The 27974-nt window shown below is 48.7% G+C and overlaps 2 protein-coding genes across 5 annotated transcripts in view; one reads left to right on the top strand and one right to left on the bottom strand.

Annotated features, from left to right (window-relative positions):
- Positions 1-504: 504 nt before the first annotated feature.
- On the bottom strand, positions 505-27974 carry PLEKHO2 (pleckstrin homology domain containing O2). The gene is made up of 6 exons (XM_064669202.1): positions 27583-27974; positions 22622-22774; positions 16208-16324; positions 9523-9627; positions 7300-7398; positions 505-4975 (listed from the first exon to the last, which is right to left on the bottom strand). The coding sequence occupies exons 1-6, from the start codon at positions 27589-27591 to the stop codon at positions 3743-3745; spliced, it is 1716 nt and encodes a 571-aa protein (XP_064525272.1). The 5' UTR covers positions 27592-27974; the 3' UTR covers positions 505-3742.
- PCSK6 (proprotein convertase subtilisin/kexin type 6) overlaps positions 22772-27974 on the top strand; it is a 56985-nt gene continuing 51782 nt past the window's right edge. For all 4 annotated transcript variants that reach the window (XM_064669194.1, XM_064669196.1, XM_064669195.1 and 1 more), the window contains exon 1: positions 22772-27345. The gene's annotated coding sequence lies outside the window, so the exon portion shown is untranslated. The remainder of the gene's footprint in view (positions 27346-27974) is intronic.

The raw sequence follows: 27974 nt of genomic DNA, 5'->3' as shown, positions 1-27974 counted from the left end.
AGTTTTCACAGAAAGGAAGCAGTCACTGTGATACCAGCTCCTTCTCTTCCTGCAGCTTCCTGGCATCCGAGCAGAGGAACAAGGCTCTGGTGTTGCTCTCCGTCACTGCTGAGTGAGCTCCACATTCTGTAGACACCCAAGAGTCCACATGAAGATGTTAAGGGCAGCCCAGCCAGCACTGCTGGAGACTGCACTTGGTGAGGTGATGCTTCCCACTGCTTTCCAGAGGGAGATCCTGGCCTTGGCTGTGCTTTCTGGCCAGGGCAGCCAAGCTGGCAGGCAGGGATGAGTCAAGAACTGCTCTGTGTGCAGCAGCAGTTCCAGCTCTGTGCCAGCCACAGCCCCCAGTGCTTCTCCTTCCTCCCATGTTGTGGTTAGCACAGCATCACCCCAGCCTGACCACAGCCTGTGCAACGTTCCCTCCTCCAGAGCAAAGCCTTAACGTGCTGCTCCTGGTGGCTCTTCCATGCTCCTCTTTAGGACGAATAGCTCTGAAACAGCAGATTTTTAAAAGGAGGTTTTATTGCCAAATCTCAAAGCTCTTTACAAGCAGGAGACAAAGTGCTGCCTTTCCACGGGCTGCAGCAGCTGCTTTTCAGATCCTCATCCACACTTGCTCGCTTGCAAACTCACTTCCTTCCTGTCACAGACCTGTACCCTGGTGGCACAGCCCGAAACACACTCACACCCCAGCACTCCATGCCCAGAGGGCTTTCAGGCACAAAAAAAAAAAATAAAACACCCCAAATATACCCCCAGCCTTAGTGCAGCCAGGAATTAGATGCAAGTTTAAATGTAAGTTTAAAGGAAGATTAAAAAAAAAGTGCATGGTGGCTGGCAGGATGTTCGCTGAAGATGCGAGTTGCTGTAGAAGACTGAAAGTTTTAGGATGAAACTGTTAAACCTATTAGGAAATATAGTTAAAACCAAGAGTCTCAGAAGGAGAGTTACTGGGTGCTACAGAGATTCCACTTAAGTTATACCTATTTACAAGACATAATACAAATCTAGTATGTTCTGTTAGTACAGCATATACAGTAATTAGCTGTAGCTTGTAAAATGATTTAACTTGCCCATTTCCTAACAGATATAGGGTATTTACCTGTTAGGATTCCTACTGATGGGTATTCAGTAAAATGTCAGACATTTATTCATTAGAATATTCAGTATAATATAAAAATATACAGTAAATATAAGCACATCCTCTAGGTTTGGCTGTAACAGATAGGGATGTCTGGGTATTTTCATCAGCACTTTGCCAGATGAGTATCCACAGTACACACTGCCACAAGAAAACACTTGTGAGAGCAAAAAGCATTTGTATATAAATTAGGGGACTGAGCTACCCCATAAGCTGTTGGCATTCTCCTGGATTTCAGTTCCAGCCTTTGATTTGCCAACCCTGGAGTTTACGACTGGCTTCAGCTTTGGGATATGAACCTGTACCCAGAGTTTGCCCTGGTTTGTGTATATTCCTGTTAGTGTGAACTGGTTTTTTTCCCATCTAATTTATCTCTTGTTATAGAACTGCATCTTGCAAAAGCCTGCCCGCTCTCTGGAGCTGATGTCCCTCGACTTCCAGTGCACACCAGGTTCTGACAGCTCACATTCATACCACACAGTGTTCGGTAAACAAAAGTGCACATGCAGAAAAATACATTTAGATAGCAGATAGGCACTGAATTATTGTCTGTGTTCTTAGCCCTTGTCCTAAGTGTGTCTGGAAAGGTGAATATGACCCACAGTTCACATTGACTCTACAGCAGCAAATGACACAGATCCAGAGCTTGCTCCAGGCTGTGTGCCTGGGGGTGGGCTTAGGACATAGGAAACTTTTTTGTCTCAAAGCAAAGCTTTTTGGCACCCGAGCCCTGAGTGTTTGACTATGTAGAATTTTCCACTAGATAGAATAACAAGTGAATTCCCATGTGACATCTCTGCCTGTCTTGAGAGGGGGACAGACCACTAAAACCAAGGCCGTTTTAATCAAAAGAGACATGGGTTATAGTTACTACCTGTCTTACTGGCTCCAGGTGGTGAAAAGTAGGATGTTTGGAAGCCCAAAGCCAATATTTCTGTGCTCAGACATGAAGTGCCCACTGCCCAGCCTAAGAGGAGGCTCAGATGAAGCTTTACAGCTGCTGTGGGGGTGTTTGCAGCCCACTGCAGCCTTGTGGGACCTGGGAAATTAGAAGAAGAAGAAATGGATGAACTAAGAGGGAAGTGCTGGCAAATGAGAGAAAAGAGTTTAGGTAGCATGTCACTCCTTAGAACCAGACTGGGAAGGTCAGCCTTGCCTTTGCTTTCAGAGTCTGGCTCAAGCAAAGGAGAAGCCCTTTGGGCTGTCACATTCTCCTAAGAGCAACTCTAGAGAACAGGGGAGGGGACCCAGCTCAGGTACAGGGCTCTACAGCAGTAGTGCAAAGACATGATTTTGTCACTGCTGTAATCAATAAAGACCACAGGAACTGTGGTTGCTTTCAGCAGGTGGACAGGGAAGCTGTGGGAATTGTGCTGAAGCCTTCTGCAATTCCTTCCTCAGATCCTTCTGCAGCGATGCATTTTAATGTACTTCAGCAACTGGGACCAGCCCCGAAGTTGTGCGTGCACAATGCCTTTTCCTCCATGTCTGCCAGTTACAGAGGTCTGGGCCAAACCCTGGCTCTCAGGCTGACCAGGACACTGCAGGTAGAGACATGTTCCATGGGAAGAGGGATCTCATCCAGACCCGCTGCCTGATGTGCCTGCTCCTGTCAGTTACTTCCCAAGACAACACTAAGGGAACGCACATCCCCAAAGCTTCCTAGTGACAGCTCTCCTGGGGATCTCCCAGAGTCAAGTTCTCCAAATGCCTGGCTAATTGTTCCCAACAATGCTGAGGGGATTCAGAGTTACCAGATGGGTATGGTCCTCAATAATAAACGTGTCGTGCTGCTAGAAGACACCTTCACAGGCCAAGTGTAACCTCAATTTCCCTATTAATTTAAGAGGAAAAATCAATACCTGCCTGGTAATGATGCCTTGAGACTTGTGTTCACACAGGCAGTCCTTAGCACACCTAAAACTCTGCAGGACCAGACTCAGAGTGCCTTCATACAGCTGCTCCAGATCAGGGACACTACTTGGAGCCAGGAATTGGCCAGTTTGGTTTGCCTCTGTGTGAGGTCACTTTTCAACTGTGGATGTGGTTTTGAGAGTGTCTTTGGAGAAGATTAAACCGTTTATCTTTACATTCCTAAATGTCACTGGGCCAGGTGGTCTGGGAAACCTTGCCAGCAAGTGAACAAACACTGTCTACATTTATCCTTACATGATTTAACTGGGCAAACCAGATAGGTGCCAGTGTAATCTGGTATCTGCTTGTCTGTAAATACAGAGAGACAGGGGCTTTTGCTAGAATAGCCTTTCTGCTCCTTTCAAAAAATCTGGCTTGGTCGGATTACCAGTAATTTTTAAGGCCTGATCCATTGAAAGGACTTTGGACAGAGGCCTGGAAGAGCATTCACATTTTTGAAACTGTTCACTGTCCTGTAACCTTCTGCTGTGCTAAGAGGATTAGAACCAGACTGGTATGTACAACACGAAGAAAGAAAGATGCTATAACTGAAAGCTCAATTCTGCCCCACAAACATGGTGTGTGCACAGCGAAAGACCACCTTTAAACACTGGCCTAGCAATGGTACAAATCATAAATGGCAAATGTTTAGCTTTGATTTTGAGAAAGAAGTCTCTGCAGAGTATGTCAAGGAGCACTTCTCCTATAAAGAGTCACTAGATCCTTTTGCTTTTCTTTCTGTTTCTGTGTTGCTTCTTTTTTCAGTTCTCCAAGACCTTTAATTTCTTGCAAAACTTGTGTAGCTTGACGAAGTTGTTCTACTGCCTCATTGAGCAACGTCTCTGCCATCACTGGGGGTCCGTTCCCCTCCTGAGCCTGCTCCAACCCTTCACGTAAAACCTTCTGCAGAAGTTTTTCTGCCTTTTCCCTTTCATTAGCAACTTTCTCCTCCATTTTAGCTAAGCATTGATGGGAATCCTTCAGGAAACCTTGGCCTGCAAGTGCTCTCTGTTTATTTTTGGAATCAGACAGCAAGTCTCCCAGAGAAGAACTGCGAAGCTTGAGACCTGAAGTGCATTCTGTAGAATCTTTCTTCTCAATAGTTGCTTTTACACTTTCGTGGTCTGTTTCTGAAGCTAAGGAAGTCTCTGTCTCTTCTGCTGAAGTTTGCTGTTCCTTCTCAGCAGCAGTTCTCCCATTTCCTTCTTCTGTTTCAGTTGCTGGGGATGTGAACTCTGCTCCCTCGCTGGCAGAGATCCCGTTCACCGGGGGCTTGGAGCTGCCAGACTCCAGCTCTTCCCCAGCTTCCAGGTCACCATGGCTGGAGTTCACTGTGGCAAGCATTTTCTCTGACAGAACCTTAGGAGGAACAGGAGGCTTTGCAACATCTGCAGCAGCAACCTCAGCCAGGTTGTCTTTGCTGTCATCTCCTGATGATTCCAAGTCTTCTGCCTTTTTAGGCTCAATGGTTGGTTGGTCCCAAGCTACTTTTAGCTTGTCTGATACATTCTTAGGAAGTGGAACTGGAGGTTTTGCTATAACCCTGTTGCTGACCTCAATGAGGTTCTCCTTGTTTTCCTCACTTGGTGCTTGGGATCCTTCTGCACTCTTCTCTGGGCTTACAGAGTCCTCATCCTTGACATTTACATTGTCCTTTGATGTGACGCCTTCTTTAAGCTTCTTATCTGGAGGCATTGGAGGAGACAGAGCTTTTTTATGTTCCTGGTCAGGAACACTGTTGTCTGCATCTTGATTTTCTCTTGTGCCAGTGGGTTTTATAGGTGGCATAGGTGGCTTTGGAGTTTCTTTCTGAGGTGGCTCATTGTCACCTTCGCTGACAGTGGAATCAAAGGTCGGCGGTCCGTTGTCTACTATATCCAGATCCAGTCGGAGGATTCCATCGGATGTACACTTGGCAGCCTGAAGTACAAGAGAGAAAGCTTTCAATATCTCTCCCATCATCAGTCCTGTGCTCCACCCTTTAACTTCAAGTTAAAGTGCAAAACCCTCACAACCAGCATGGCAAGTGAGGCATTGCTGCTTCAAGCTGAGAGAGTTGAGAAGAGAAGGCTTCGGGGAGACCTTAGAGCCCCCTCCAGTGCCTAAGGGGAGCTTCCAAGAGAGCTGGAGAGGGACTTTTCACAAGGGCATGTAGTGATAGGACAAGGGGGAATGGCTTTAAGCTTATTAGGATTAGATATTAGGAAGAAATTCTTTACTATAAGGGTAGTGAGGCCCTGGCACAGGTTGCCCAGAGAGGCTGTGGCCTCCCCATCCCCAGAAGTGTTCAAGGCCAGGCTGGATGGGGCTCTGAGTAATCTGGTCTAGTGGAAGGTTCCCTGCCATGGCAGGGGAATGAGATGAATTTTAAGGTCCCTTCCCACACAAACCAGCCCTTGATTCTATGAAAAGCACAGAACTTATTTTACTACTTCCTTTGAGAACAACGTCTCAAAGCCTGTTCCACCATAACCGTATTTCTTAGTTTTCCTGAGGGTGCTAGTGTTAAGATTTGCCATATTTTTATCCCTTGTCCTGTGGTGGCTGTATCCCTCTGCCCCCTTCATTTACAACGTGCCTACCCAAAGGCTCACCTGCTTTCTGCTTTTGAGACTGTCATATTTTCACTTGAACAGATAAACCAAGTTGATCTTTAGATTGCATGGCCAGGGATACTACTGTAATCCTGTTGCCTTCTGCTTGCTTCCTCCAACCTGATGTCATCCCCATCTTACCAGGGCCAAGCCTCAACTGGTTAAACCTCCTTCAGACCACAGGCTGTGTGCAAATAGCTCTAGTAGGGAGGTTTTCCTAAAAAGGATGGACTTAACAAAGACATTGCAGTGTGTAAGCTCAGTGGCCCAGAGGGAGAAATGCGGTGACGGTTCCTGTGTGAGGGAACCCAAAACCACACAAAGGCATAGCTGCAGCCAGGGCCAGGCTCCTGCAGTGCAGGGAATTTAGTTAAAGTCTCTCTTTGCATTTCCAGCCCATCAGAGAGACAGAGACAAGCTGCATCCTGGCCCTGACCTGTCCTCACCTGGCCTGCTTCAACACTGAAAATCATCTTTCATCCCATTTCCTTCATGGATCTGCAGCCAGCAGTTTTGATACACATCTTTCTGCAGGCTCTATTCCCTCCCTTTCCCCTCATTCCTGCTTCTGAATTTGTAAGCCAGTTTCCCCTGATTTTGGCTGAAGGTGAGAGGTCTTACAGGTATTAACCTTGGAGATATCTTGTGAAAATAGTGATCTGAGCAGAGAGATGTCTTTAGTGCCTAGGGAAGGGCTTCCCACCTTACCCAACCCATATTAGGCAACAGAGAATCCACACTTCACTGTTGCTGTGACTTTTGTCATGTTTTCTTCTGCAGTTTTATGGAGGAGTGGATGAGAATATGATTCATTCCCAAGCATTTCTCTGGAAGAGACACTCTCCCTCCATTTCTATGCAAAGTAAAAAGTCTCAAGGCATCTCATTTTCTGCACAAGGGTCATCTGAGTGCTGTGCAGGCACATAAGTCAGAGTTTTGGAAGTTTGAAGAGAGAAGGTTTGATTTAAAAACCTTCCTTGGTTGAGATTAATGCTCTGCTCAATTATCAATCTGTCTGTGGAAACTTTTTCATAAATCACAGGAATCAAACATTAGTAAGAACCTTTCCCATGGAAATGAACTGCAGGTTTATTTTGTGGTTTTGCTTTTTTTTTTTTTAAGTGACAGATCCAGAAAATCAGTTAAGAGTAGACAGGCTAGTCCATAAAACTGCCTGGGAGAATAATGTATTGTGTTTCAGACCTCAGGAAGGGCTTGTAAGCTTGAAAGCTCGTCTGCTTTCTCCAGTTAGCTTAATAAAAATACAACTTCTCCCCACAGACTGTGCAGTTCTTCTACCTTTAGACCACTGTGGCTACAAAACTGTCATGTCTTAGAAAACAAATACAGGAGCTTCGGTCTCTTCTGATGAAAATGAAACTATAATGGTTCTCAACAGATGGTGAAGCAGCTTATGAGTTATGGAAAGCTAAATATATGGTAACTTGTCACAGAAGATACAGATCTATGGGAACCTGGAGCTTCGTTAGAGAGGTGCTGGCACAGTCTTTCCCAGAGGAAGTTGTTTCCCTCATCAGCTTTCTCTGGGCTGCACCTGGGGTTTTCCCTGGGGTTTTCTACCTAAGTGGAAGGAGCAGCTCTTGGTGATCCCAGCTGGTGGGATGGCTCCCTGCAGGAGGCTGCACTTACCTCCTTTAGGTGACTTCTTGTGGGTGGTCTGCGCCCGTGGGACACCTTCACCCTGTCCCGAGTTACATGGTCCAAGGAAAGGCTCTCGTCTACTTTCACCTTTACCAGGGAAAGAAAAAAGCAAGAGGGTCATTAATTTCTCAAGATATGTCTATACTTACTGTCACACATGAAGGGATGTGGGTGAATCACCACCAGTCTCTGCCTCAGAGCTCAGTTACAGCCTGCCTGCAAAGCCCTGCATGTACATGACAGATATTTAAGGTCTCACAGGTTTGCAATGGCTGAGCTCCCCTCCACCTAAGGGGCAGGGAAGGCAGGACACAAGGAGCTTTGTTGTCTTCGCTGCTTGGACTGGGTCCTGCATGTGGCAGAGCACAGCACCAAAACTGCTGTTGCCATCTTAGAGGTGAAAGCTCATTAATAACCATGACCTGACGGTGAACTGTATCAGCAGTGCTTTGTTACAGCCCTTCCCTTCCACAGCTCTAATGACTGCAGGATGCTGAGGAGAAGGTGTGAGCAGTGACCTGGATTAATTGCAACTCCAGCTGAATTAACAAATTTATTTCCTGGAATCAGATGAGAAATCCACTGCCTCACACATGTAGGGAGGGAGGTCCCAGTGCCCTGACAGGTAGCTCTCTGTGACCACCCACCCACCCACCCACACTGCAATGGCCGAGGGCTGGAATCCACTCCATGCAGAGGGACTCCAGTGGCTGCGGATGGTGAAACAACTGCACGTTCCTGGTACCGCAAGTTTGTACAATGGGAAAGCTGGCAAGGGTGAAACAGGAATTTAAAGGGAAAAATGGGTCCCAACCTCTGGCTGATATGGCAGAGTGGTTTTACAGCTCTTTTAGCACAGAACAGCTAATCCAAGCCAGCTGAGGGCTTGACTCATTAGCCTGTGCCTGGCCTGTGTAGAAACACTTTAAATCTGAGGTTTGATCCTTACTGGAATGAATGAGAATTAAAGGCTGTATCCCTCTGTAAGGAGGATAACCCCAAGTCACCGGGCAGGAAGGTGACCTGAGATCCCACCTTGCTGTGCTGCTGAGGGGTGTGCAGAGTTCACTGCCCCCTGTACCCACCTGCTTTTGCCCTCTGCTGAACAAAAGCAAAGCCCAAGCTCTCAGAGTTCACACCTCTAGCATTGTATGTACAGCACTTAACCCTTTTCTCAAAAGTTTTACTCATTGCTTTGGTTTCCTTTGCTAAACAGATGTTGCTGATTGTTTTGCCCCTCCTTACCCTGCTTGTTTTATTCTTGTGTCATTCCCGTGGTTTTGGTTTTGTGCACTTCCTTTCAGTTACTGAAACAACTGCAGAAGAGATGCTGCCCCTTTGGTTTAGCTCAGGGCTGATTCACAAGCTAACAGGGAGCAGGGCAAGGTTGAACAGGCTCTAGGATGTGCAGTCTTCATCCTTCCCTCTGTGCAGCAGGATGGGAGGAGAATTAAGGAGTGCAGGTGTGCTGGGGCCAGCTGAGAGACAGGCAGGTTTGGCTGGGGCCATGGAGTAACTTTCCACCAGACTTGTCTCTAGACTGCAGGCAGAATAGCTGGTGGACTGAGTCACTTCAGATTTTTCCAGTCTTGAAGACTGGGCTATGTCCTAACCAAATACCTCCATTTCCAGGCTGCTTGGTGCTGAGGATCATGGCAGCATGGGGAAGATGTGTCTCTCCAGGCTGCATCCCAGCTCTACACAACTCAGCATTGCAGCTGCTTCTCTGCACCAGCTGCTTCCATTGGGAGAGGGGAACTCCCATGAATTCTCTGATCCCAAGCCCACTGAAGCCACCAAACCACCTCCCACCAACTTTAGTGAGTTCTTGTGTCCATGGGTCTCTTGATGTCAGCTCTTAGCAGCACAGTCCATCCCTCTGGCACACCATCTACTCATCCAGCTGCTCCTGCCTCCCTGCATCTAACCCTGTCAGAACAGAGGGAAAGGCAGCAAAGTGTAGGAGGGTACAAATGGCTCTTTCACATGTTCTGCCTTCTTGAGCTGGGAACTGAAGAGGCTAAAAGCTCCCAGCCTGAAGGGAAGGAACTTGCCTGGCTTTGCACACTGTCTTTCTCTTCCCTTGGACCATGGCTAGAATGCAGGGAGGACAGGGAGAACGAGGGTTCAGACAAGTTCTCCTTTTAGCTAAAGGAGCTGTGGATGAGAACTGACACAGAAACACAGGAATTTGAAAACTATTTCTCTTACCTCATCAAATATTTTGTTTTTGCCTCTGTTGATCCCCTCATTAAGAGCTTTTATCCATGATTCCTTTTCTTCCAAAGTTGGAGCTTGAAATTTGATATCATGAACCTGCAAGAGCAGAGAGACAATTTTTCCCTGAGCGTTCCTTGTCAGGACCAGAGGTAGCTCTGAATCACTTCAGTTTCTATATAACTTCCAGTTCCAGCCTGTGTTTAAACTGCAGATTCCTTTGTGCTTTGGCATAGCTCCCATGAACAGGATTTTGTTATGCTGAACAGCCTGTTGCTGCAGTTTTATTTTGGTAACTAGTAACTAAAGTAGTAAGAAAGTAAATTTCTTCCTTCTGCAAAACACTTGGGATAGCTCTTAGAGCAGCAGTGAGTGGTACAGCAAATGTTTACACTGTGCACAGTCTCAGACTGAAAGTCCAAGTCATCTTGGGCTGGTTCAGATGGAATAAAATACTTTATCTCCCACTTCCCCCAGGCTGCAAGGAACAGAAAGAAAGGCTGCATGCAGTGGGCTCTGTCTGCTTCCCTGTTCCTGAGGCTCTGCAGAACAGAGCTGATATGGGAATCCAGGGCACTGACCTTGGCTGCACTAATCCTGGCTCAGCTGAGCAGGGACACGATGAGGCACAAGGGCGATGTAAGTGAAAAAATTCACTGTATCTTTTTCTGTTTGCAAATGAAATCCAGCAGTGAACGCTACAGAAATGAGCGCTCTGGGGGGCTGAAGAGCTGTCCTAGGGAGAAGGGAAGAGCTGGCCATACAAAAGGGAGCTGGCAAGATGCATGGGTCACAAACAAGGAGGGAGGATGGATGATTGCACGGCCTGTCCTCCAGCCAGCCAGCTCTTCCCTTCTTCTAGGGCAGCCCCATGGCTTTGCTCAGTGTTTACAATCTCTTCTTGACCACAGCAGGGACAACAGATGTTGTTTACTTCACTGCTGTTTTCTCTGAGCACCTCACCAGAATTGTGTAGCTTTGCCCCAGAGTACACTTCAGGTGAGGGAAATATCATCTTCACATTACAGGTGGCTCCGTGGCAGACCAGCTGGAATCCAAACAGCTCCATGTGGTGCCCTAATCCACACTGCCCAGGCACACAGGAATACTCCCGTGCTAAAGAACATCAGCAACGTTGCAAAATCAAGCCCTTAAAAATGAGACACTCCCAGTGTTTCTGGGGCTGTAGGGATTGTCAGCCTGCTGTGTGTGTTCCTCCCAGCACCATCCCTAATGACAGGATGGCACTTCTTCCTGAGTTATCCCATTGTGTGTTTTATTCTCATGGGTCAATATATCTTACTGATTGCACTCTGCTCCGGCCCTGCCCTGAGAACAGGATTCCTGATTCCCCCATCAGTATTTTTCCTTTCCTGCTTATCACTAAAATATCTGGGGGCTTCACAAGTTCCTTTTCAGAGCAACTGAAATAATCCACCTCTTACAAGTGTAGAAGTGAGATACAGAGAGGCTCATTCAAAACATACTGGTGGGGTCTTGTTTGGAATAGGTTTTTTTCAGGTATTTAACATCCTATAGGTATTCTTAACCTTCCCACTGCCTTCTACAGCAGTTGTAGTCTCAGTCTTTTTGTCAATGAGGCCCCACATTCTGAAATCATGGCAGTGTCTATATAAAACAGGGACTATATTAAATGAGAGGGACAAAGCTAATGGTGACTGACAGTCGAAGGCTCTTAGCAGCTCCTTGTTCATGGCACAACAAAGCACCAACTGTTCTGGGTCTCAGCAACTTCTGAAGGGACCATCAGAAATTCTGCAGAACTAAAGCCTGATCTCCTTACAGCCACTCCTGCTGTTAGAAACCAACTGTTCTTCCTTATGTATTTATTCCTCGTGCTAATGCCATGGATTTACATCTGCATAGCCACAAAGTGCCAGACCCTCCCAACACAACAAGCAGGGAGTTAAGGAGCAATTTGAGCAAAGATTATTTATTTGACGAGTTTGCATAGAAGGTAACAGGACCACATCCCTTCCTGAGAGTTCAGAGGAGAGGATAGGGCTTGACCCACAGCCCTCTGGAAAAAGAGCCCTTTGTCTGGGGTGCAGAAGGGCCACTCTAACCAGGGAACTTAAGGGAAGGCAAGGCTCCAAAATGGAGTGACGGCCAGATTTTGTTTTAGTCCGAGCTGGCCTGGTTTTGTGTGTGCTTAAAAACTTTTTTTGTTTGGAAACGATTTTGCCCCAAAGCTTTGTGATTATAAAAGCTTATGAGAAAGCTCTACTTGTGAGCAGCTGAGCTGCTGCACTGCCTGGCAAAGACCTGGCAGCCTGCACCAGGGTTTACAAAATCTCCGTACATGTTGTTCAAGGGAAGGATTCCTGCCTCTCTTCAAGCTTCCTCTTCCAATGCCACTTTCTGTGCCTCATTCCAAATAAAGCCTCCCAGACTGTGACTAAGCGCTGGTGTCAGCAACTCTGTGGCAGGGCAGAGAGAACCTCGGGAGGGGGTGGCTCATCGTTAATGAGAAGCTGAGATGTCCCTCTGGCATGCAACCCTTTGCCATCAAATGCAAATCCCATGGATAGTGAGACAAGGCAGGAAGGAGCCGGGGGAGCTGGTCTCAGTCGTGCCTGTAACTCGGGCTCTCTGCACTACTCTGAGACTCCCAGGTTCCTTACAAACAAGGAATAAATGATTTATCTTTTCTCATTTGAGTATTTACAAATATCAGCAGATGCACCTGAAGATGGATATTTCCCACAAAATGTTAAGCTGGGTCTGTTCTCCAGCAGGAATTTAAAGCAGAGAGTCAGTGACACCAATATAAGAGGGCAGCAGGCAGGGTAACACATTTACACTCCTTCTTGCTAAGCCAGCTGAGACTGAGTCATGCCATAAACAACAGGCTGGTGTGCCAGGAAAAGCTGTCATGGCCAAACCTAGTGACCATTGTAAGCCCTGAATACAGGCTACGCAATTTACTGTCAGTTGCTCAGAGCACAGCACGGCCAGTCAGCTCCTGCTGAATCACTGCCGAGATGTCATGAAACAAGAGCTCCCACACGGATCACTGTCCGTGACGGCAGCGGGCACAGGCTCCCTGACTGCTCCTTGTCTTCCTCAAGACATCAGTCTCCTCAAGCACTGACAGTCTGATGGCTGTGCTGAGCCTGCTTTCCAGGAAAGAGAAGTGTTCCCAGGGTCAGGCTGTTGTACTTGCACTGAATGATTTAACAGACAAGCTCTGGAGAACTGTGTAGCTGCAGTTTAAGACCTTTACCAGCACTTGCTCTTTGCTGAGCAATTCTGCTGATCTGCAGCAGAGGTGGGCGACAGAAACCTGTGCTTGCTCCTCACCTGTTCCAGTGCAAAGCCTGGTGTTGGGGCTGGGCTAAGCTGGACTGTGAACTGCTTGTGAACTGCTGTGGGGATGCTGACTGCTTACTTTTGCTACAGGGTGGTCACCTCCAGCGGAAGCTGACCAGAGCTGGGTCAGTAATGACTTAAACCACCAAGAGTGCAGCAGAGTCTCTCTCCCAAATGTGAGGTCATTTCCTGCCTTCTTCTACATGAATTCATCTGGTTAGATCATGGAGGGAAAAGTGGAAGCCAAGGGACTCCCTGCCCATGGCAGGGGAGTCGGAACTAGGTGATCTTTAAGGTCCCTTCCAACCCAAACCATTCCATGATTCTGTGAGATGATTGTCAGAGTATTCTGGTGGTTTTCTGCAACTGAACCAAAAGCTACCTCATCCCTGGGAATAACACAGCATCTCTGCCAGACTGGCAGACCCCAGGAGCAGACTCCTCCATGCCTCACTGCATTCTACTGCAGCTTCCAGGCTGGGCCCCTGGTGAAGGCAGTTCCAGGTACCTAACAAAGGGAAAAGTAAGCAATGGAAGTTTGCACCCCTGACTGCAGGTGTCTGGCCATGCTAGGGAGGAGCTGCAGGGCTTGCTGGTGGACTCTTTCCCTTACTATCACTACCTTCTTCCCGATGTTAAGACTTCCCTGCATCTGAAGGCTTTCAGACCCACTGAGTACCAGACTTGTGCCAATCTCTTGTGCCAGTCTCCAGGCACTTTACACCAAGCATCATTTACACTGCTTTTTGCATGGTGAGTACGTTTTAAAGTCCCCAGGCCAAGGCTGGTGCCCTTTCTTCGAAGGCCAGCTCTCTGCATCCAACAGTTTTCATTTAATTGCTATGGATGGAATGAGGCATTTGAGATTTCTAAGCAGAACAGGGCTTTTGCATACTGCCAGCCTCCCTCCCTGAAGAATCAAAGCTCAGGGGGCAATGCTTTCTTTCAGTTCCATACCAGTGCAGGCGTGTGACATGCTCATATTGTCACAGCCTGACACAAATGTCATCCTTGTGAACAGGGCAAGCAGAATCTGGGGTACATCCATCAAAGGTCAGTGTTTAGCAGGACAGTTTATTTATTCAGGTGAAACTTTAGCAGCCGAGTAGTTTTAACTGACATTCATCTCTGCTCTTCAAGAATATCCCATCCAAGATTTAAACTGGGCTCCCTGTATTCAAGAGGGAGACTCTTATTGTACACTGAAACAGAAATGGCCTTTCCTAGCTTGTTCCTAAGTCCCAAAAACTCACTGGATTTCTACCTTCCTCAGCATTATACTCAGGAGATGGAGGGGAAAAAAAAAAAACCAACCTAGCAAGATGTGGTGGCTCACGGGGTGATTTTAAACTGTGGATGGCAGCAAGCCTCCCAAATGGAAAATGTTTAGCTGATATATATCACCACAGCTGCAATTTCAAAACAGAAGAAGGACAGTTGTGTACGTTGGCCTCCTAATTGAAGCCTGTACTAACATCTGCCAAAGTATGTTGTGTGTCAACACCCTCACCAGATTCCCAGCCAAAAGGAGGGTGGGAGGGGAGCTACAAACAGGGAACTTTTCATTTATAAAAGCCCTTCCTTTCACCAAAAGAGCCTTATAAAAAGTAGCCTCTATCTAGGTCTCCATTGAATCAGTGGCATGAAAAACAGGGGAGCTGTAAACTTGCCAGCATGCCAAAGGGATGAAGTTACCCTTTCGGGCACAATTTGGGCATATTTTTCCCATAGCAAGAAATAAAAGGTTTAGGAACAGTCTCACACCCTGTGTTGATTCATGGAGCAGTACAGAGACATGCAGCTATTACACACTTCTCTCTCAGTGACATACTTGCAGATAATACTGATTCCTACCATGCTGCCCATCTCTGAACACACAGGGTTTTATTGGCCTTCCTACGAATAGGTGTGCACTTGGAATTACAGAATCCTGGAATGATTTGGGTTGGAAGGGACCTTAAAGACATCCAGTTCCAGCCCTTCTTCCATAGGCAAGGATACCTTCCACCAGCCCTGTCCAACATGGCCTTGGACACTTCCAGGGATGGGGCAGCCAAAGTTTCTCTGGGCAACCCGTGCCAGGGCCTCCCCATCTTCACAGGGAAGGATTTTTCTGTGATGTGCTCTGGGCTCTGGTTCTGCACCAGAGCTCACCAGCCCAGGGTGTGGATTTCCAACCTTCCATCACTTTGGTCATGGTGCTTAATATCACTTCTCTCCCTGATACAGACTGTGGCTACTTGCAAAACAAACATTGTTCACCTTCTCTCTCCATCCCCACCCTGGTCTGCGGGAGTGTTTTGGGGCAGGACAGTCCTTGTTTTGTTGTTTTGAATGAAGTTGAGCACAATGATGCCCTGAACTCAGCTGGGGTCTTATTATATGAATAAACACTAAGTGACTGAAGTGAAAGAATAAGCAACAATGACAACAAGGACTAAACAATCTCCATTTATTTAAACAAAATAGAGATGGGGGAATGCAGCAAGTCAGTATTTTTGCCTGCTCATGTTCTTATGGAAATGAATGTGTTTTGTCCCTTACAACCTCTCAGATTTGCAGGGGGAGATTTGGTAAGATTTCTTAGGGCAATAAAATCACACTGAAATTAGAAATAAGTCAAAGTGTGATGCCCCAAAGCAACAATGAAGCATCCTAGACCATAACAATGCTGAAATGGATAGCATGTAAGTAGGAACTAAGGAGAACTTCCAAGGATATGTAGTGATGATGAACCTGGATAGGAAGCAAGGCAGGGTGTCCTTGCATACAGCCAGTGCTCCTGTTGTACAATCTCGTTGCAACACCAGCCTTGGTTTTAGGTTCAGGATCTAACCAGATGCTGTGCAGGAAGCTAAAGAGATGGAGTTTCATGAATTCTGCAAAATAAATCTTTTTTCCTAGGAACTGTTTGGCTGCAAGTAACTTTGCACTGGAATTTCTCAGATCACCAGTTCCAGCTTCAGGAACTATCTCACTGCATGGATTGGGATCATTGATTTAACTGGAAATTGGGCAAAGCTGCAGCACCTACAGCTGGGACAGGGACACATCCTCACCCAGAGCACATGGGGGAACCACAGGGAACGGTCATTCTCCACTGCACAGGGAGTACTGGAAGAAAGAAAGTAACAAGGCAGGAAAAATACCAAGAGGAAAAAGTTGAGCCATGGCAAGACCCCTTTCCCCATGACAAGAACAAAGTCTGCATGACAGTGTTGTTCCTCCTTACACACTCCCAGCTGCCAAGGACCTAAATCTCAGAGCCATTCTGCTCTGGGCACAGCTGCCTGGGAACTCATTTTGGAGTTAGCAGACTGGAGGGTGATGAGAAAGGCAATCCTACCTTCTTACCCGGGGAGCGGATTAAAATGAAACGGTTTTTCCTTTTTAGTAGTGCACGCAGCTCCTGGCACTTGTCATAACTCTCCAGTTCCACTGTTTCTATGCACTTCTGTTCATCCTGCAGAGAGGGAATGAAACATCATTATGAATAGGAGGCACTGAAATCAATCATATACCATCAAACTCTGCACATCTTCCCCTTGCATCTATCTAAAAGCTCTTCTGCCTTAAAAATAACCTGCATGCAGACAGCAAACCCCATAAATCAGGCTGGCACCTCACTAAGAAAACACCCTGGTCTTTAAGCTACAGTCCTAGTGGTCCACAGTGGCTGAGCAAATAACAGGTTATGGACAGTAACACCAGCTTCTGCCATAGCTGTTGGCCTCATCCAGGGATCTGCAGCCAGAAGTGACACTACTTCCTCCCCACAATGAAAGGAGGAGATGTGATCCTGCTTCTTCACAGGGAAGATGACACAAGCGTCACCACGGTCCAAGCAGCCCCCCAGGAAGCCCAAGGCAGAGCAGGGATAAGAGGGGAGCCCGGCTGCCACACTGAGCTGGGGCGGCTGCTCCTCATGTCAAAGAGGTCAGTGGGAGCCACGTGCCATGGACAGAGTCCTCTCACAGCCACGCTCCGAGCTGTCAAAACGCTTAGGATTGGAAATACGGTCCCATAGAGCCAGCAGAACTGTCTGGGCCAGTGTCTCAGCAGGGAATATTTATCTCTGGAGTATCTCCACTGATGACTGCAGGCCATGATCTTGGCTCATTTTTCCCAGTAACATAACTAAGATTCCACACGTGGTGCGTGGCTCGGTTCAGCTGCGGAGCACCATCCCTAATAGGAATCGCAGCGTAACGCTGGGCAGATAATATTCTTCATGTCTCAGTAGCCCAGCAGAGACCAGAGCTCCCTTTAGCTAAGCACAAATGAGCAGTGAGAATCTCTGAGCAGCTCTTGCCGGTGAAGTGCTACAGTCAGCACAGCCCATGAACCTCTCTGGTACCATCCCAAATTAAAACTGCTGGCCATAACCAGCCCCAGCTCAGGCTCTGCTCCCAAGGCAGTTCCTTGCACCCGTATGACTTTGTATTTAGCAATTCCTGTAGCGGAGAGGGGGTGTGGGATGAGGAAACATGTCATAGCCAGGAAGCTGCTGCGTGGCTGGAGGCAGGGAATGGAGAGTTCAGAGGGAAGTGGGCTGCGGGGAATTTCCTCCTTTTACCACTTGACATTTAAGTTGCGCAGAGCCCAGGCTGTGTTTCAGTTTTCTTAACCCTCCTACCTGGGGATGGGGGCCCGGCAGAGCCGATGCCGACACACAGAGCAAGGTCTGAGCCACCAAGGGATGTCTGGATCTAATTTAGGTTTATTATTTTAATGACATTACTGTTTATGTCATTTAACACTGAGTAGGTGAATGTGAACTGGGAAAATGCATACTAGGAGGAGGAGATTAATCCTGCCCAAACCTAAAACCCAGCCGATAAAATCCTGCTGACGCTACTGAGCCCTTTGAAGGCTCCTGCTGCAATCCTGTATTGCAATGTCACTGCAAAAGGACAGGGATGGAAATAATAACCCCTCAGCGGCCCACAAATGACAGAGAAGGGTGAGGTCAGGAATACATGCCTCGGGGATGGGTGATCTCATCCTGGCCTTGGGTGGATGACCGCCCACGTTCCAGCCCTGCCGCGGCCGGTGCAGCTCCAGCTCCTTCGCTGGGCTCAGGATGTGGAGGGCTTGGCAGCGCTCCGACCGGAGACCAGCACCACGGCTCCTGCCCACCCTCCCTGCTCTCAAGAGCAGCACTGTCCCCAGCAGAGCCCAGTGGCTCCCTGTCACCCTCCTTGTCCACGCCATCCTTCCTGCCTTTTGGAACTTTTCCTCTGATCCCGTGCAAGCCGTCCTCCACTTCCTAAGGACTGTGGAGCACCAAGCTGGGGAGCAAGGAGGACCTGGCAGGGTGGAGAGCTGTGGTTTCACTATGAAATTGCCTCTTGCCTTCCAGCTGCCCCTCTGCTCCCTGGGGAAGCCCTGGGGACTGTGGCCTGACCAGGGAACAAGGGCAGAGAGGACAGGGACATGGAGGACCCTGTCTCCCAGGGACACGGGTTTGAGTGTGCAAGCTATGGCTCCTTCCTCTCAGGGACCTGAACTTCCCAAGTGAATTATCCTCTTCAGGGAGGGTGGGGAAGAAAGCAGCCAGAGAAATATAAAAACTCCAAGTCTGAGGCAAAGACAAAGCATCTGAGTTCAGGGAGCACCAGAATAGGGCTTTTGTCTCTGTTTTACCCTTGGCAAGCAGCCATCCCCTCTCCGTGAGCCTACCTGGGTCACAAAGAGATCCTTTATGTCTGTCCTGCACCACCAAGATGAAGAATGAAGAATGAAATACCCAACCCTGTCACAGGTCTCCAGGTCCGTTCAACCTCCTGGGATGTGCAGGACACTCAGCATCACACAGAGGTCACTTCCAGAGTCCTGCCCCAGCCTACAGGTGTCAGACACAGGCTCTGGACAAGCTCAGTCCTGGTACAGGAACCCCTACATTCCTGATTTAATGCAGAAAGACTATTCCATTAGCTATTCATGGAGCAGATCCTGTGACTTAAACATGTCTGTGTCTGTTGGCTTGGCCCTTAAGAAGAAAATTACTGAACACCTGGACACATTAATGCATGTGCTTAACCAAAGAATCACACTTGGCAAAGCTCCTTAATGAAAAGTTGATAAAAAGGGCGGAAAAAGACTCCTTGAAATTTTTATTTATATGAAGGTATAACACTCAACAAAGATCTCCTCACTGACACACATTCACGGGCTGGGACCCTCCATTCAGTGTAAAATGTCTAGATCTGAAATAATAATTTATTTCTTTACCTGAGGCTCTCAAAGTGTTTTAATAAATCACTTTTGGGTATACCTTACTATCACTTTACCAGAGGCAAAATACAGATGATAACTGCCTGACTGTTGAATGCCAAGTGGATCCTTTGACCTCTAAAAGACTTTGTCTAGTAGGATTTTTCCCTGTCAAATAATACACTTACAAAAAACCCCTAAAACAGCAAGAAAACAACTCCAACCACTAGCTACACTGTTTAGGGAAAAAAAACAAACCCAAGACTGATGCTTTCTAATCCATGGAGTGATGATATTGATCTGTTTAGTCTCCCTACATAGCATTGCCTGGTCTTCAGATGCTCTCTGTAGGTTTTTTTATTCTGGCAAGAATATGTAGAGACAAGAAGACACGAAATCCCATTAGAAAATAACCTGCTAGGTTCTCTGTGGACCTGCACAGTAGTTTCTCAGGATCCCAGTATTTGCATCAGTGCCTCCTTTCCTGAGATTTGGATATGTAATTATTATACAAATATTTTCCTTAAATGAGTCTTCATTTAGGTGAGGGTACAGATGTAGGGTGCTGTAGATGGAGGCACAGAGACAACAAGAAATCCATTTCCCTTCATTTCCCATCCGCTGAAAGAAACCTGAAGCCGGGTGGGATGACTTTCACCCCATCTGCTCCAGGGAACACAATAACCATTGGCCATTTGCCTTTGGGAGGTGGCTCTGCTTTAAACCAAACCCAAAGCCTGACTAACAGATACAACATGGGGAACACGCTCCCATGGCAGGTCAGGAGCTCATTCCAGGAGATTGCTATTGATGATGATAAATACAGTATTTGTGTGCTGCTCAGACTGTACTTTCCGGTGACACAGTACAACATTCCTTCCTGTATCTTGTGTTGCCCGCCCCCTCTGCTCTTGTTTTGCACCTAAACCTCAGCTACAAGTGCAGCCAGTCTCATGCAACTGCACCAACAGGGTGGCCTGCACAGGCAACAACTGTTAAAGGCAACATCAGCACCTCTTGGTGAAGGGCTGGACACGGGAGGGGCTGATAAAAGCACAGTGAGTCCAAGGCACTAGCAGTTCCTGGAAATCTGATGGGCTCAGACCAGCTGAAATACTCAGCCTCTAAACCTGCCCGCCCACATGGAAGCTGACCTCCCTCCCATTTAACCCATCTAGGTCTAATTTAGGATACATATGGAAATACGCCTGCATTTCTGTTGCCTGAAGTTTTATCTCCTCTCTTCTTCCAGGGCTCCAATTCAGGAAGAACTGAACAACCACATTTTAAAATGTTTCAGCCTGAGGACGGTCTGGGATGCTGTGTCCTTCTCCAGGGTCACACAAAACAGGTATTTGGAGAAGATCCAGGGGGGGAAATGGCACCTTGAGCTCCAAAAATACAAACCACCACAGCACACTGCACTGCAGACTCTGCTTACACGCTGGCCCTTCTCATCTCAAAAACTTAGTTCCCCAATTGTAAGATGGAGACAACCACACTGCCCTGACTCACGATAAAGGAAGATAAATACAGTAATAAACATGAACTGCCTCGATTCTGTGGCAACAAGACCCCTCCTGAGTGCAGAAAATTGCCATTTCCTTTGGTTCCCCTGTAGTAAGTCTGCACAATCACATGCTATCCTATTGTGCTACCAGATAATTTTGCAGCAATTTCCTCTCCCAAGACATCTGACTTCACTGTAAGCCAGTTTAATAGCCTATAGATATTAACATGATCCCTTATTTACAATAATGGGACCTTGCAGCTACTGTAGCTTACAGATGCAATTTATTACAGGATGTTACCACAATCCGCAGGCTACCAGAAAACATTATGCCTGGTTGTTACAAATGCCATTTTCCTTGTTTAGATAATAAAATAACCTTTTAAATGATTGGGATTTTTCCTTCTTCTGATTGTCTGTGAAAATTAATCTTACTTTAAAAGCCTCCTTTTCCCTTGTGGTAATGAGAGCCCCCATGTATCTTGTTTTTAAAGGCATGCCCTTTCCAAAAAACCTACGTCATATTCATAGATTTTGAATCTGCAAGTTCCTGAAGCTTCAGCAGGAGTCAACAGGTGTCCAGAGCACTGGAAAATGGTCTGCAGAGAGTCAACAGTTTGCAGGACCAGGCTGCATCCCTCTCTGTATGAGAACCCCTCCCGCTTTTCCTGCCTTCTGAGCTGTTCATCACCTGACATCGACTTCTCCTGTCATTATCCTTGCACTCTCCATGACATTTCATAGCTAAGAACAAACGCCTCCGGAAAGCTTTGGGATTTGGGAAGAGCAGGAGGGTTCAGCATAAGGGAGGAGGTAATACCCTTTCACCTAATCTGTTTATAACAAAATCTTGTTTATTGGGCAATAGTATGTTTTTAAAAAAAGAGAACCGAACTCACTGCTGGTCCCGTTGTTCCTGAAATCATCACAGCAATGCAGCTGCTGAGACATTTCCCCATTCTTCTTCCCTCGACACGCTGCACAAGATGCACTACATGATTTTGCTTTTATATCATCCTGGTGCCCACACATGACCCAGACCCCCTTGGGTCAGACACCGCAGAGGCACGTGGTCCTTGTGCAGACCGTGCTGCCCCATCCTGCTGCACACACAAACTTTGAGCCACCACATACCAGCAGGGCTCAGACTTATTCACCTCTCACCTCAAACCCCCCTCGGTTGAAGCTTGTGCTCTGCACTGAAATTTCTGATTTTTGGGGCAAACTCTGCTCTTGCAGAAGCTGCATCCAGCCCAGGAACCGAGGGCCTCACTCAGGAAAGAGCCACCTCTGCAGCCCAGCAGGACCAGCCCTGCACTTTTCATTCTTCTTGCCTGAAAACGCAGCACAGATTTCACTTGGCTCTTATTTCTCATTTGTCTGGAAACAGCTCTAATCACAGCCATGAACTCAAGGCATGCAGTTTATCTGGGGAAGTCCAGGACAAGGCTCCCAGGGGTCCTTTGCTCAGAACTGGCTCAAGTAAAGGGAAAAGATGAGCCAAATCCAGACTGTGTCCCTGCTTAAGGAAGACAGCAAACACAATATCTCCCTGCATCCATCAGTGGCTAAAAGAAACCCTGAAGAGTCTGGTTAGCAACAATCTGAGCTGCTTGAGGGGTGCCAAACAGCTGCAGGGTTGCCTGCCATCCCCTCAAGCAGCAGGTGGGAAGTCAGCCTGCTACAATCCACTTTTATCCTTCAAAAGCCAAAACCACATTGCACATATCCTGCTTCCGCCCGAAGCTTTACTCCGTTCACCTTCTCACAGGATGTCCTGCCCCCCTCTTTTTTTTTTTTTTTTTGGCAATGGCACTGTCAAAATATTTACTGGCTAAAATATTTATGATATATAATATACTCAAAAACACAGCTGCTGTCTCTTTTTTACAGCATTTACCCTTCCTGGAGTAAACTGAAGAAGCCCTTTTGAAAGGGATGGGCTGCAGGGAAGAGTGAAAAACACAGGGACATACATGTGTCCCCAAGGGCCTGATCCTGCCCCTCACTGAAGGCTGTTAGCTGTGACCATACCTCGTCCTCGTAGACCACGAGCTGTGTTTTCCGTAGCTGGATGTAACGATCCTTCCACAATCCCAGGAGACCCCCACTGCTTTTCTTAATCCAGCCATATTTCTCTGCAGTTGGAGCAGACTTGGGTTTCTCTGACACCTCCTCCTTTGTATCCTGCAAGGAGAGAAGGGAGAGGGAATTATATTCAAAGCACTTTTCATGATGAGAAAGCCTTCCCAGAGAAGATCTCAGCACCCACCAAATGTGGTCCCTCCCTACCACATCACAAGGGAAAAGACTGGCATCTTCCAGAGGAAAACTCAGCCAGCTCCCACAGGACTGGAGAGTGGGCACAGATCCCGTCCACCCCTGGGGACACTGTTGGGATGGCAGCAAGTCCACCTTGGACCTCCTCCTCTGTGCAGGTACTCCCTGCTCACTTGTGCACCAAGTGCACCTTGAAAATGAGCACCCTCCTCTCCTCTTTGCTTCTCCACCTCTCTGATGAATCCCAGCAGCATGGATCCTGCTGGCATCAGTAGCAACACTCATATTTTAGCTCAAGGCCACTTCTGCAAGTTTCTCCTCTGGGTCTACATTTGGTCATCATGCCCAAAACAACTCCCATGGGCAAATCCACAGCATGAGGGCCAGGACTTCATCCCATCTGCACTAAAATGTTCCTGGCAGGCTCCTGCGTGGGAAGGGCTGGCAGAGAAGGCAGCACCAAGAGTGGGGGTGGTTTTTTTGTCCTCCCTTTAGCTCCTTGCTGTTTGTCACAGCCTGCTCTCGCCTGCCTGCAGCAAGCACGGAGAGCTCCACTGTCCTGCACTGGGATGCTGCTGGCTTTCCAGGTCTGGTAAAAACCAGGAGATGCAGAACTTCACTGCATTGAAGAAACCATCAGAAAAATCCAGTATCAACATTCTCATCAAACAGAGACAGGAAACCTAAGACAGGGAGCAGGTGCAGTTGGGCTTATTAGCTGATGCCTTCACCAGCAGACTAGTTAAAGATGAGAGCTTTCCTCCTCTCCAGTGTGCTGGAAGAGCCTTTGCAGAGGCAGGATCCCCCCCCATATCCCCTCCCTTGGAGCCCCCTGCTTCTTCCAACATCCCATGGACCTCTCAATAAGCCTCTTTCCCTCAGCAAGGTGAGGGGAATCCCTCGCTGAGCCAAATCCCCGTACACAAACACCTTGCTAACCATGTGACTTGTCAGGAGAGGCCAAGCCCAAATCCTCCAGCCTCCTCCCAGGAACCCCACTGTCCCCTAGACTCAGTTTCCTCCATGTCTTCACCTCTAATAGCAGCAATCCTGCTGCAGAAAGCCGGCACACAAAAAGAGGATGAGTGACAAAGGAGAGTCCCAGACATGCCAAAATGGCCCTCACTGCTCAAGCTGAACTGGCTGGAGCTCAGACATCTTGTTTCATAACACGAGGAAATCCCACACGAATGGAAAGGAGTTGGAGCTGGACACTCCCATGGCCAGGACAGAGAGAGTAGAGACAGATGAGCTCCAAAAATTCGGAGGAGAGCCTTGCTGATGAATCTGTTTCCATGCACCAGACTCCCAGTGAACACACCCTTGGACAGCAGCTACCATTGGGGTAAGCTGTTATTCCAAAGCGGGAGCTTGCACCCATAAAAATAGGAAAACCAGCTTAAATACACCAGGCACCCACATTTATTCTGATCCCTGCTAAGGTCAGGAAGAGGCTGGGCTTTGCAGGTAGGCTCAGGTGCAGACTGGGAACAAGAAACTCAAACAAACCCTGTTTCACCTAAAAGAAAACCAGGCCAAGACCTGTAACATCCTTGTTGCATTTTGCAGAAGTTATTTCAATTGTACTGAGCCGTGTCTGAAATGGCCACAATACAGGATGACTGAGCACCAAAAAGTTTTCCGGGAAGCGAGGGGGGACTGTGTGGCGTGGGGTTTTTTTTAAACTTGACTTTTTAGGTCGCCAGGAAGTTGTATTCAGTTGAGATCTGCGACTTCAGCAAACATCAATTCCTGCACAAATATAGACCTGCTGGTTTCCTGATCGAGCACCCTTTTGATGTCATTTTTAGATAATTGGGCATGGACTTTAACCTCCCTTGTAGCAGTTTTGAATGGATGTAGCTGTATGAAGAGTTTATTTCAGTGAGTCCAGACCAACAATCAACAAAATGCTTTTACTCTTTAAGGCTTTTCTTGCTTGGCAGATAAATTTTTGCTGTTCTTTTTCCCCACCTGGCAGAAAGGCTGAAATCACATGGTAAATATGTCTATCCATGCTCTGCTCTGCAGAGTGAAAACTGCTCTGGTCTTAAAATAAAAGTACTCCTGTGAAGACACTGCACATACCATCTACCTCTGAAAAGCAACCCATCCCAGTAGAGCTGGGGCTCATGCTGACACCTCTGCATGAGGCTGAGCTGGTTTGGGGTCTGGCTCACCAGCTCTCCAGCCTTCCAGGGACAGCACCTCCCCTCCATGACATGGAAGGGTGGCCTTGGAGCTCACCCTCTCCCCAGGCCACTCCAGAGCCCTGGTTGGAGCCACCTGTCTAAATGGAGCTGTGCGTGGGGCTCCCTCGACACCAGACAGGACTTCCCACTGTGCCAGGACCTGGGAGCATCCACATAGAGGATCCACGACTTCAAGCCCCACCTGAGCAGCCCAGGGGAGGGAAGGTGAGATGGGATGCAGAGTTGACAGAGATGACAGGGCATCTGCTGAGAAGCAAAGGGCTCTGCCCCTGTCACTGTGCAGGAGTCACCTGAGCCTGAGCTGCCTCCTCCAGTCCCCACTGTCAGGCAGAAGTGAGGGGTATGATCGTGCACTCCAGGGGGCTGCTGAGCTGCCGGGCTCTGGGTCAGCAGCTTTCCCCTCACACACCCAGCACATCCCGAGAGGGGGGGCAGGTGCTGTAATCCGTCATCTGCATCTTAAGGATGTAAAAAAATTGTGGATGCAACCTGGCTATTTGTTCCTGTGAAAGCAAGAAGAGTCCTGGAGACGGTTGCCTGACATTGTTTGCAGATTATTTTTATGCCACTCCTACCCTGAACCAGCGAGGGGAGGTTGGCTCCACCAGGATCAGGACATTGAGTCCATCCTGCCCTCTCTGCTTGCAATTCCACAACTAAAACAGGAGCATGGCACAAAGACATCAGTTGCTGTTGTTAACTCAGCTGTATGTGAGCATCATGCAAGAAACACTAACATATCCTTCCTGGGATGTTCTTGTGCTGGATTCATTCCTGACACTGCAGTAAATCCATGAGAAGAAGCCCTCTGACATCGGCCAAGCAAGCCAGGGTAAATGAAGGAAGAACTGAGTTATCCCAATGCTGGATCATGCCAAAGGCATTGCTCCCAAAACCAATCCATAACCAAGCCATTTTTGCATCTTATATCATGGTGGCATTAGAAGTGAAACACAAGTTCCACTCTTCCAGCTTGGTTTAGCCTCACATTTCACAGCTCAGCAGAGATCCCAAATCAGGGGGACAGGATGGCTTTTTATTTAACAATCAGGCAGTTCTTTCTCCCCTCCCTGCCCTGTATTTTACAGGCCCACAAACCCACATACTCTTCATGTCTTCCAACAAAAAAAAACCCAAGAGTTGAACCGCAGTGGTACTTCTAAAGTTACACACAGTGCACAGAAGTGCCTTAGCCAGTTACAGCAACTTCATTAAAGCAAGCACCTCACTTACCACACAGTCCTCTCTAGCAAGGAGCAAATGAACAGGAGACAACCAGCATCCCCACACCTCCACTCTTTTCCTCCCTTTCCATTTTATCTTCCAAACCTGGCTCTTAGCACTTCCACTTCTCCCTGGCTCACAGGAGCAAAACTGTCTCACTAGAAATGAACTGCTCAGATCCACGTGGAACTTGGGGAACTGCATCTGGCACCCCCTTCCGCAAGTGCTACATGGAGGATCCACGTATTGGTTACAAAGAGCAGCCAGTGAGACCCTCGGTTGATGCTGGGGTGGGTGTGAAGCCCCTTTGGCCGGTGGCCACCAGCTGGAAGCAGTTTCTCTGCTGTGGATTAATTTCATGGATGCCAGCGGATAATAACAGCTCTCAGCCACTACCAACCTGGGCTGCTTTGTCGTCTCCCTGCTGTTTTAAAAGAGCTTTCATTCTTGCCACAGAATGTTTGGAGCTGAAATAAGGGAGTGTGAGGGGGGAAGAGACAACCCACAACTACCGGGATCGCATGTGCCGGAGCCTGAAGTCCTCGGGCAGTCTGTACTACCCGGAGCGAGCTTTGTGCATGACCAGCAAAACCTCATTCAAGGAAAGGAAGCAGGAATAATTGCATGGCCAGACGAGGGGAGAAAACGACCTGTTTAACTTGCTAACCAATTTGTGGCTTCTTAATCAATCCACACAGGGATGGATCACTGGGGCGTCATCCGATGGATGTGAAAAACTACGTGTGCAGGAGAAGCACTGCTGCCCTTCTCTGAGTTAACCCCGTCCCAAAGAGAGGAGAAGAACAGAAGTGGGGAAAGCTGGAGGTGCGTAGACATGTCCAAGACGGCTGTCTGACCCAGGCCCGGCTCCAGCAGGGCAGGACAACACCCCAGCGGGAGTCACACGGGATGGCCCGAGCACGCGTGGAACCAGCGCCGGCCGAGCCCGGCAGCCCCTCCCCGGCCGGCCCGGTCCAACATCCCGAGGGTTGAGGGGATGCGCTGCCGAGGATCTGCCCGAGCCGCTCCGGGGGCTGCTAGGTATGGGGACCTCCCTCCCCACGGTCTCTATCGCTGTCCCCCGGGCGGAGCGGGGCCGGGATGTCCCAGCGCCGGCGGACATCCGAAAACACCCCGAAGTGGCCGGTGCGGTCCCTCCGCCCCGGCGGGCGCTTCTTCCGCCCACCCCGGGGGTCCCCCATCCCCGAACTGCCCCGGGGGTCCCCCAGCCCCGTCCCAGGGACACTCCCCTCCCGTCCCGCTCCCGGCCGGACTCACTTGCTCCATGGCTCCTCGCCGCCCGCTCAGGGGCTCGGCCGCCGCCCCGCTGCCCCGCTGGGCTCCGGGCGGACGGTCATGCCGGGGGTGCCGGGCCGGGCCCCGCCGCTCTCGCCTCCGCAACAACTTCTCGGGGAGCCGGAGCCGCGGCAGCAGCAGCACCGCCGGGTTTCCGGCGGCTCCGGCGCTGCCAGCGAGGAGGCGGGGATGCCCCCGCCGCCGGCCCCGGCCCCGGCCCCGCCGCCGCCGCCTGGCCCGGCCCCCCCGCCTGGCCCGGCCCCGGCCCCCCCCTGCCGCGGGCGTGGGGCTGGGAGCCCCCGGGACAGGCTGGGACTGTGCCCGAGGAAGGGGGATGAACGGGATCCCTGCGCTCAGACGGAGGCTGCGGGGTG

The sequence above is a fragment of the Pseudopipra pipra genome, chromosome 12 (genome assembly GCF_036250125.1).
Source record: "Pseudopipra pipra isolate bDixPip1 chromosome 12, bDixPip1.hap1, whole genome shotgun sequence".
Classification (NCBI taxonomy): Eukaryota; Metazoa; Chordata; class Aves; order Passeriformes; family Pipridae; genus Pseudopipra; species Pseudopipra pipra.
This window is presented reverse-complemented; position numbering and strand designations above follow the sequence as displayed.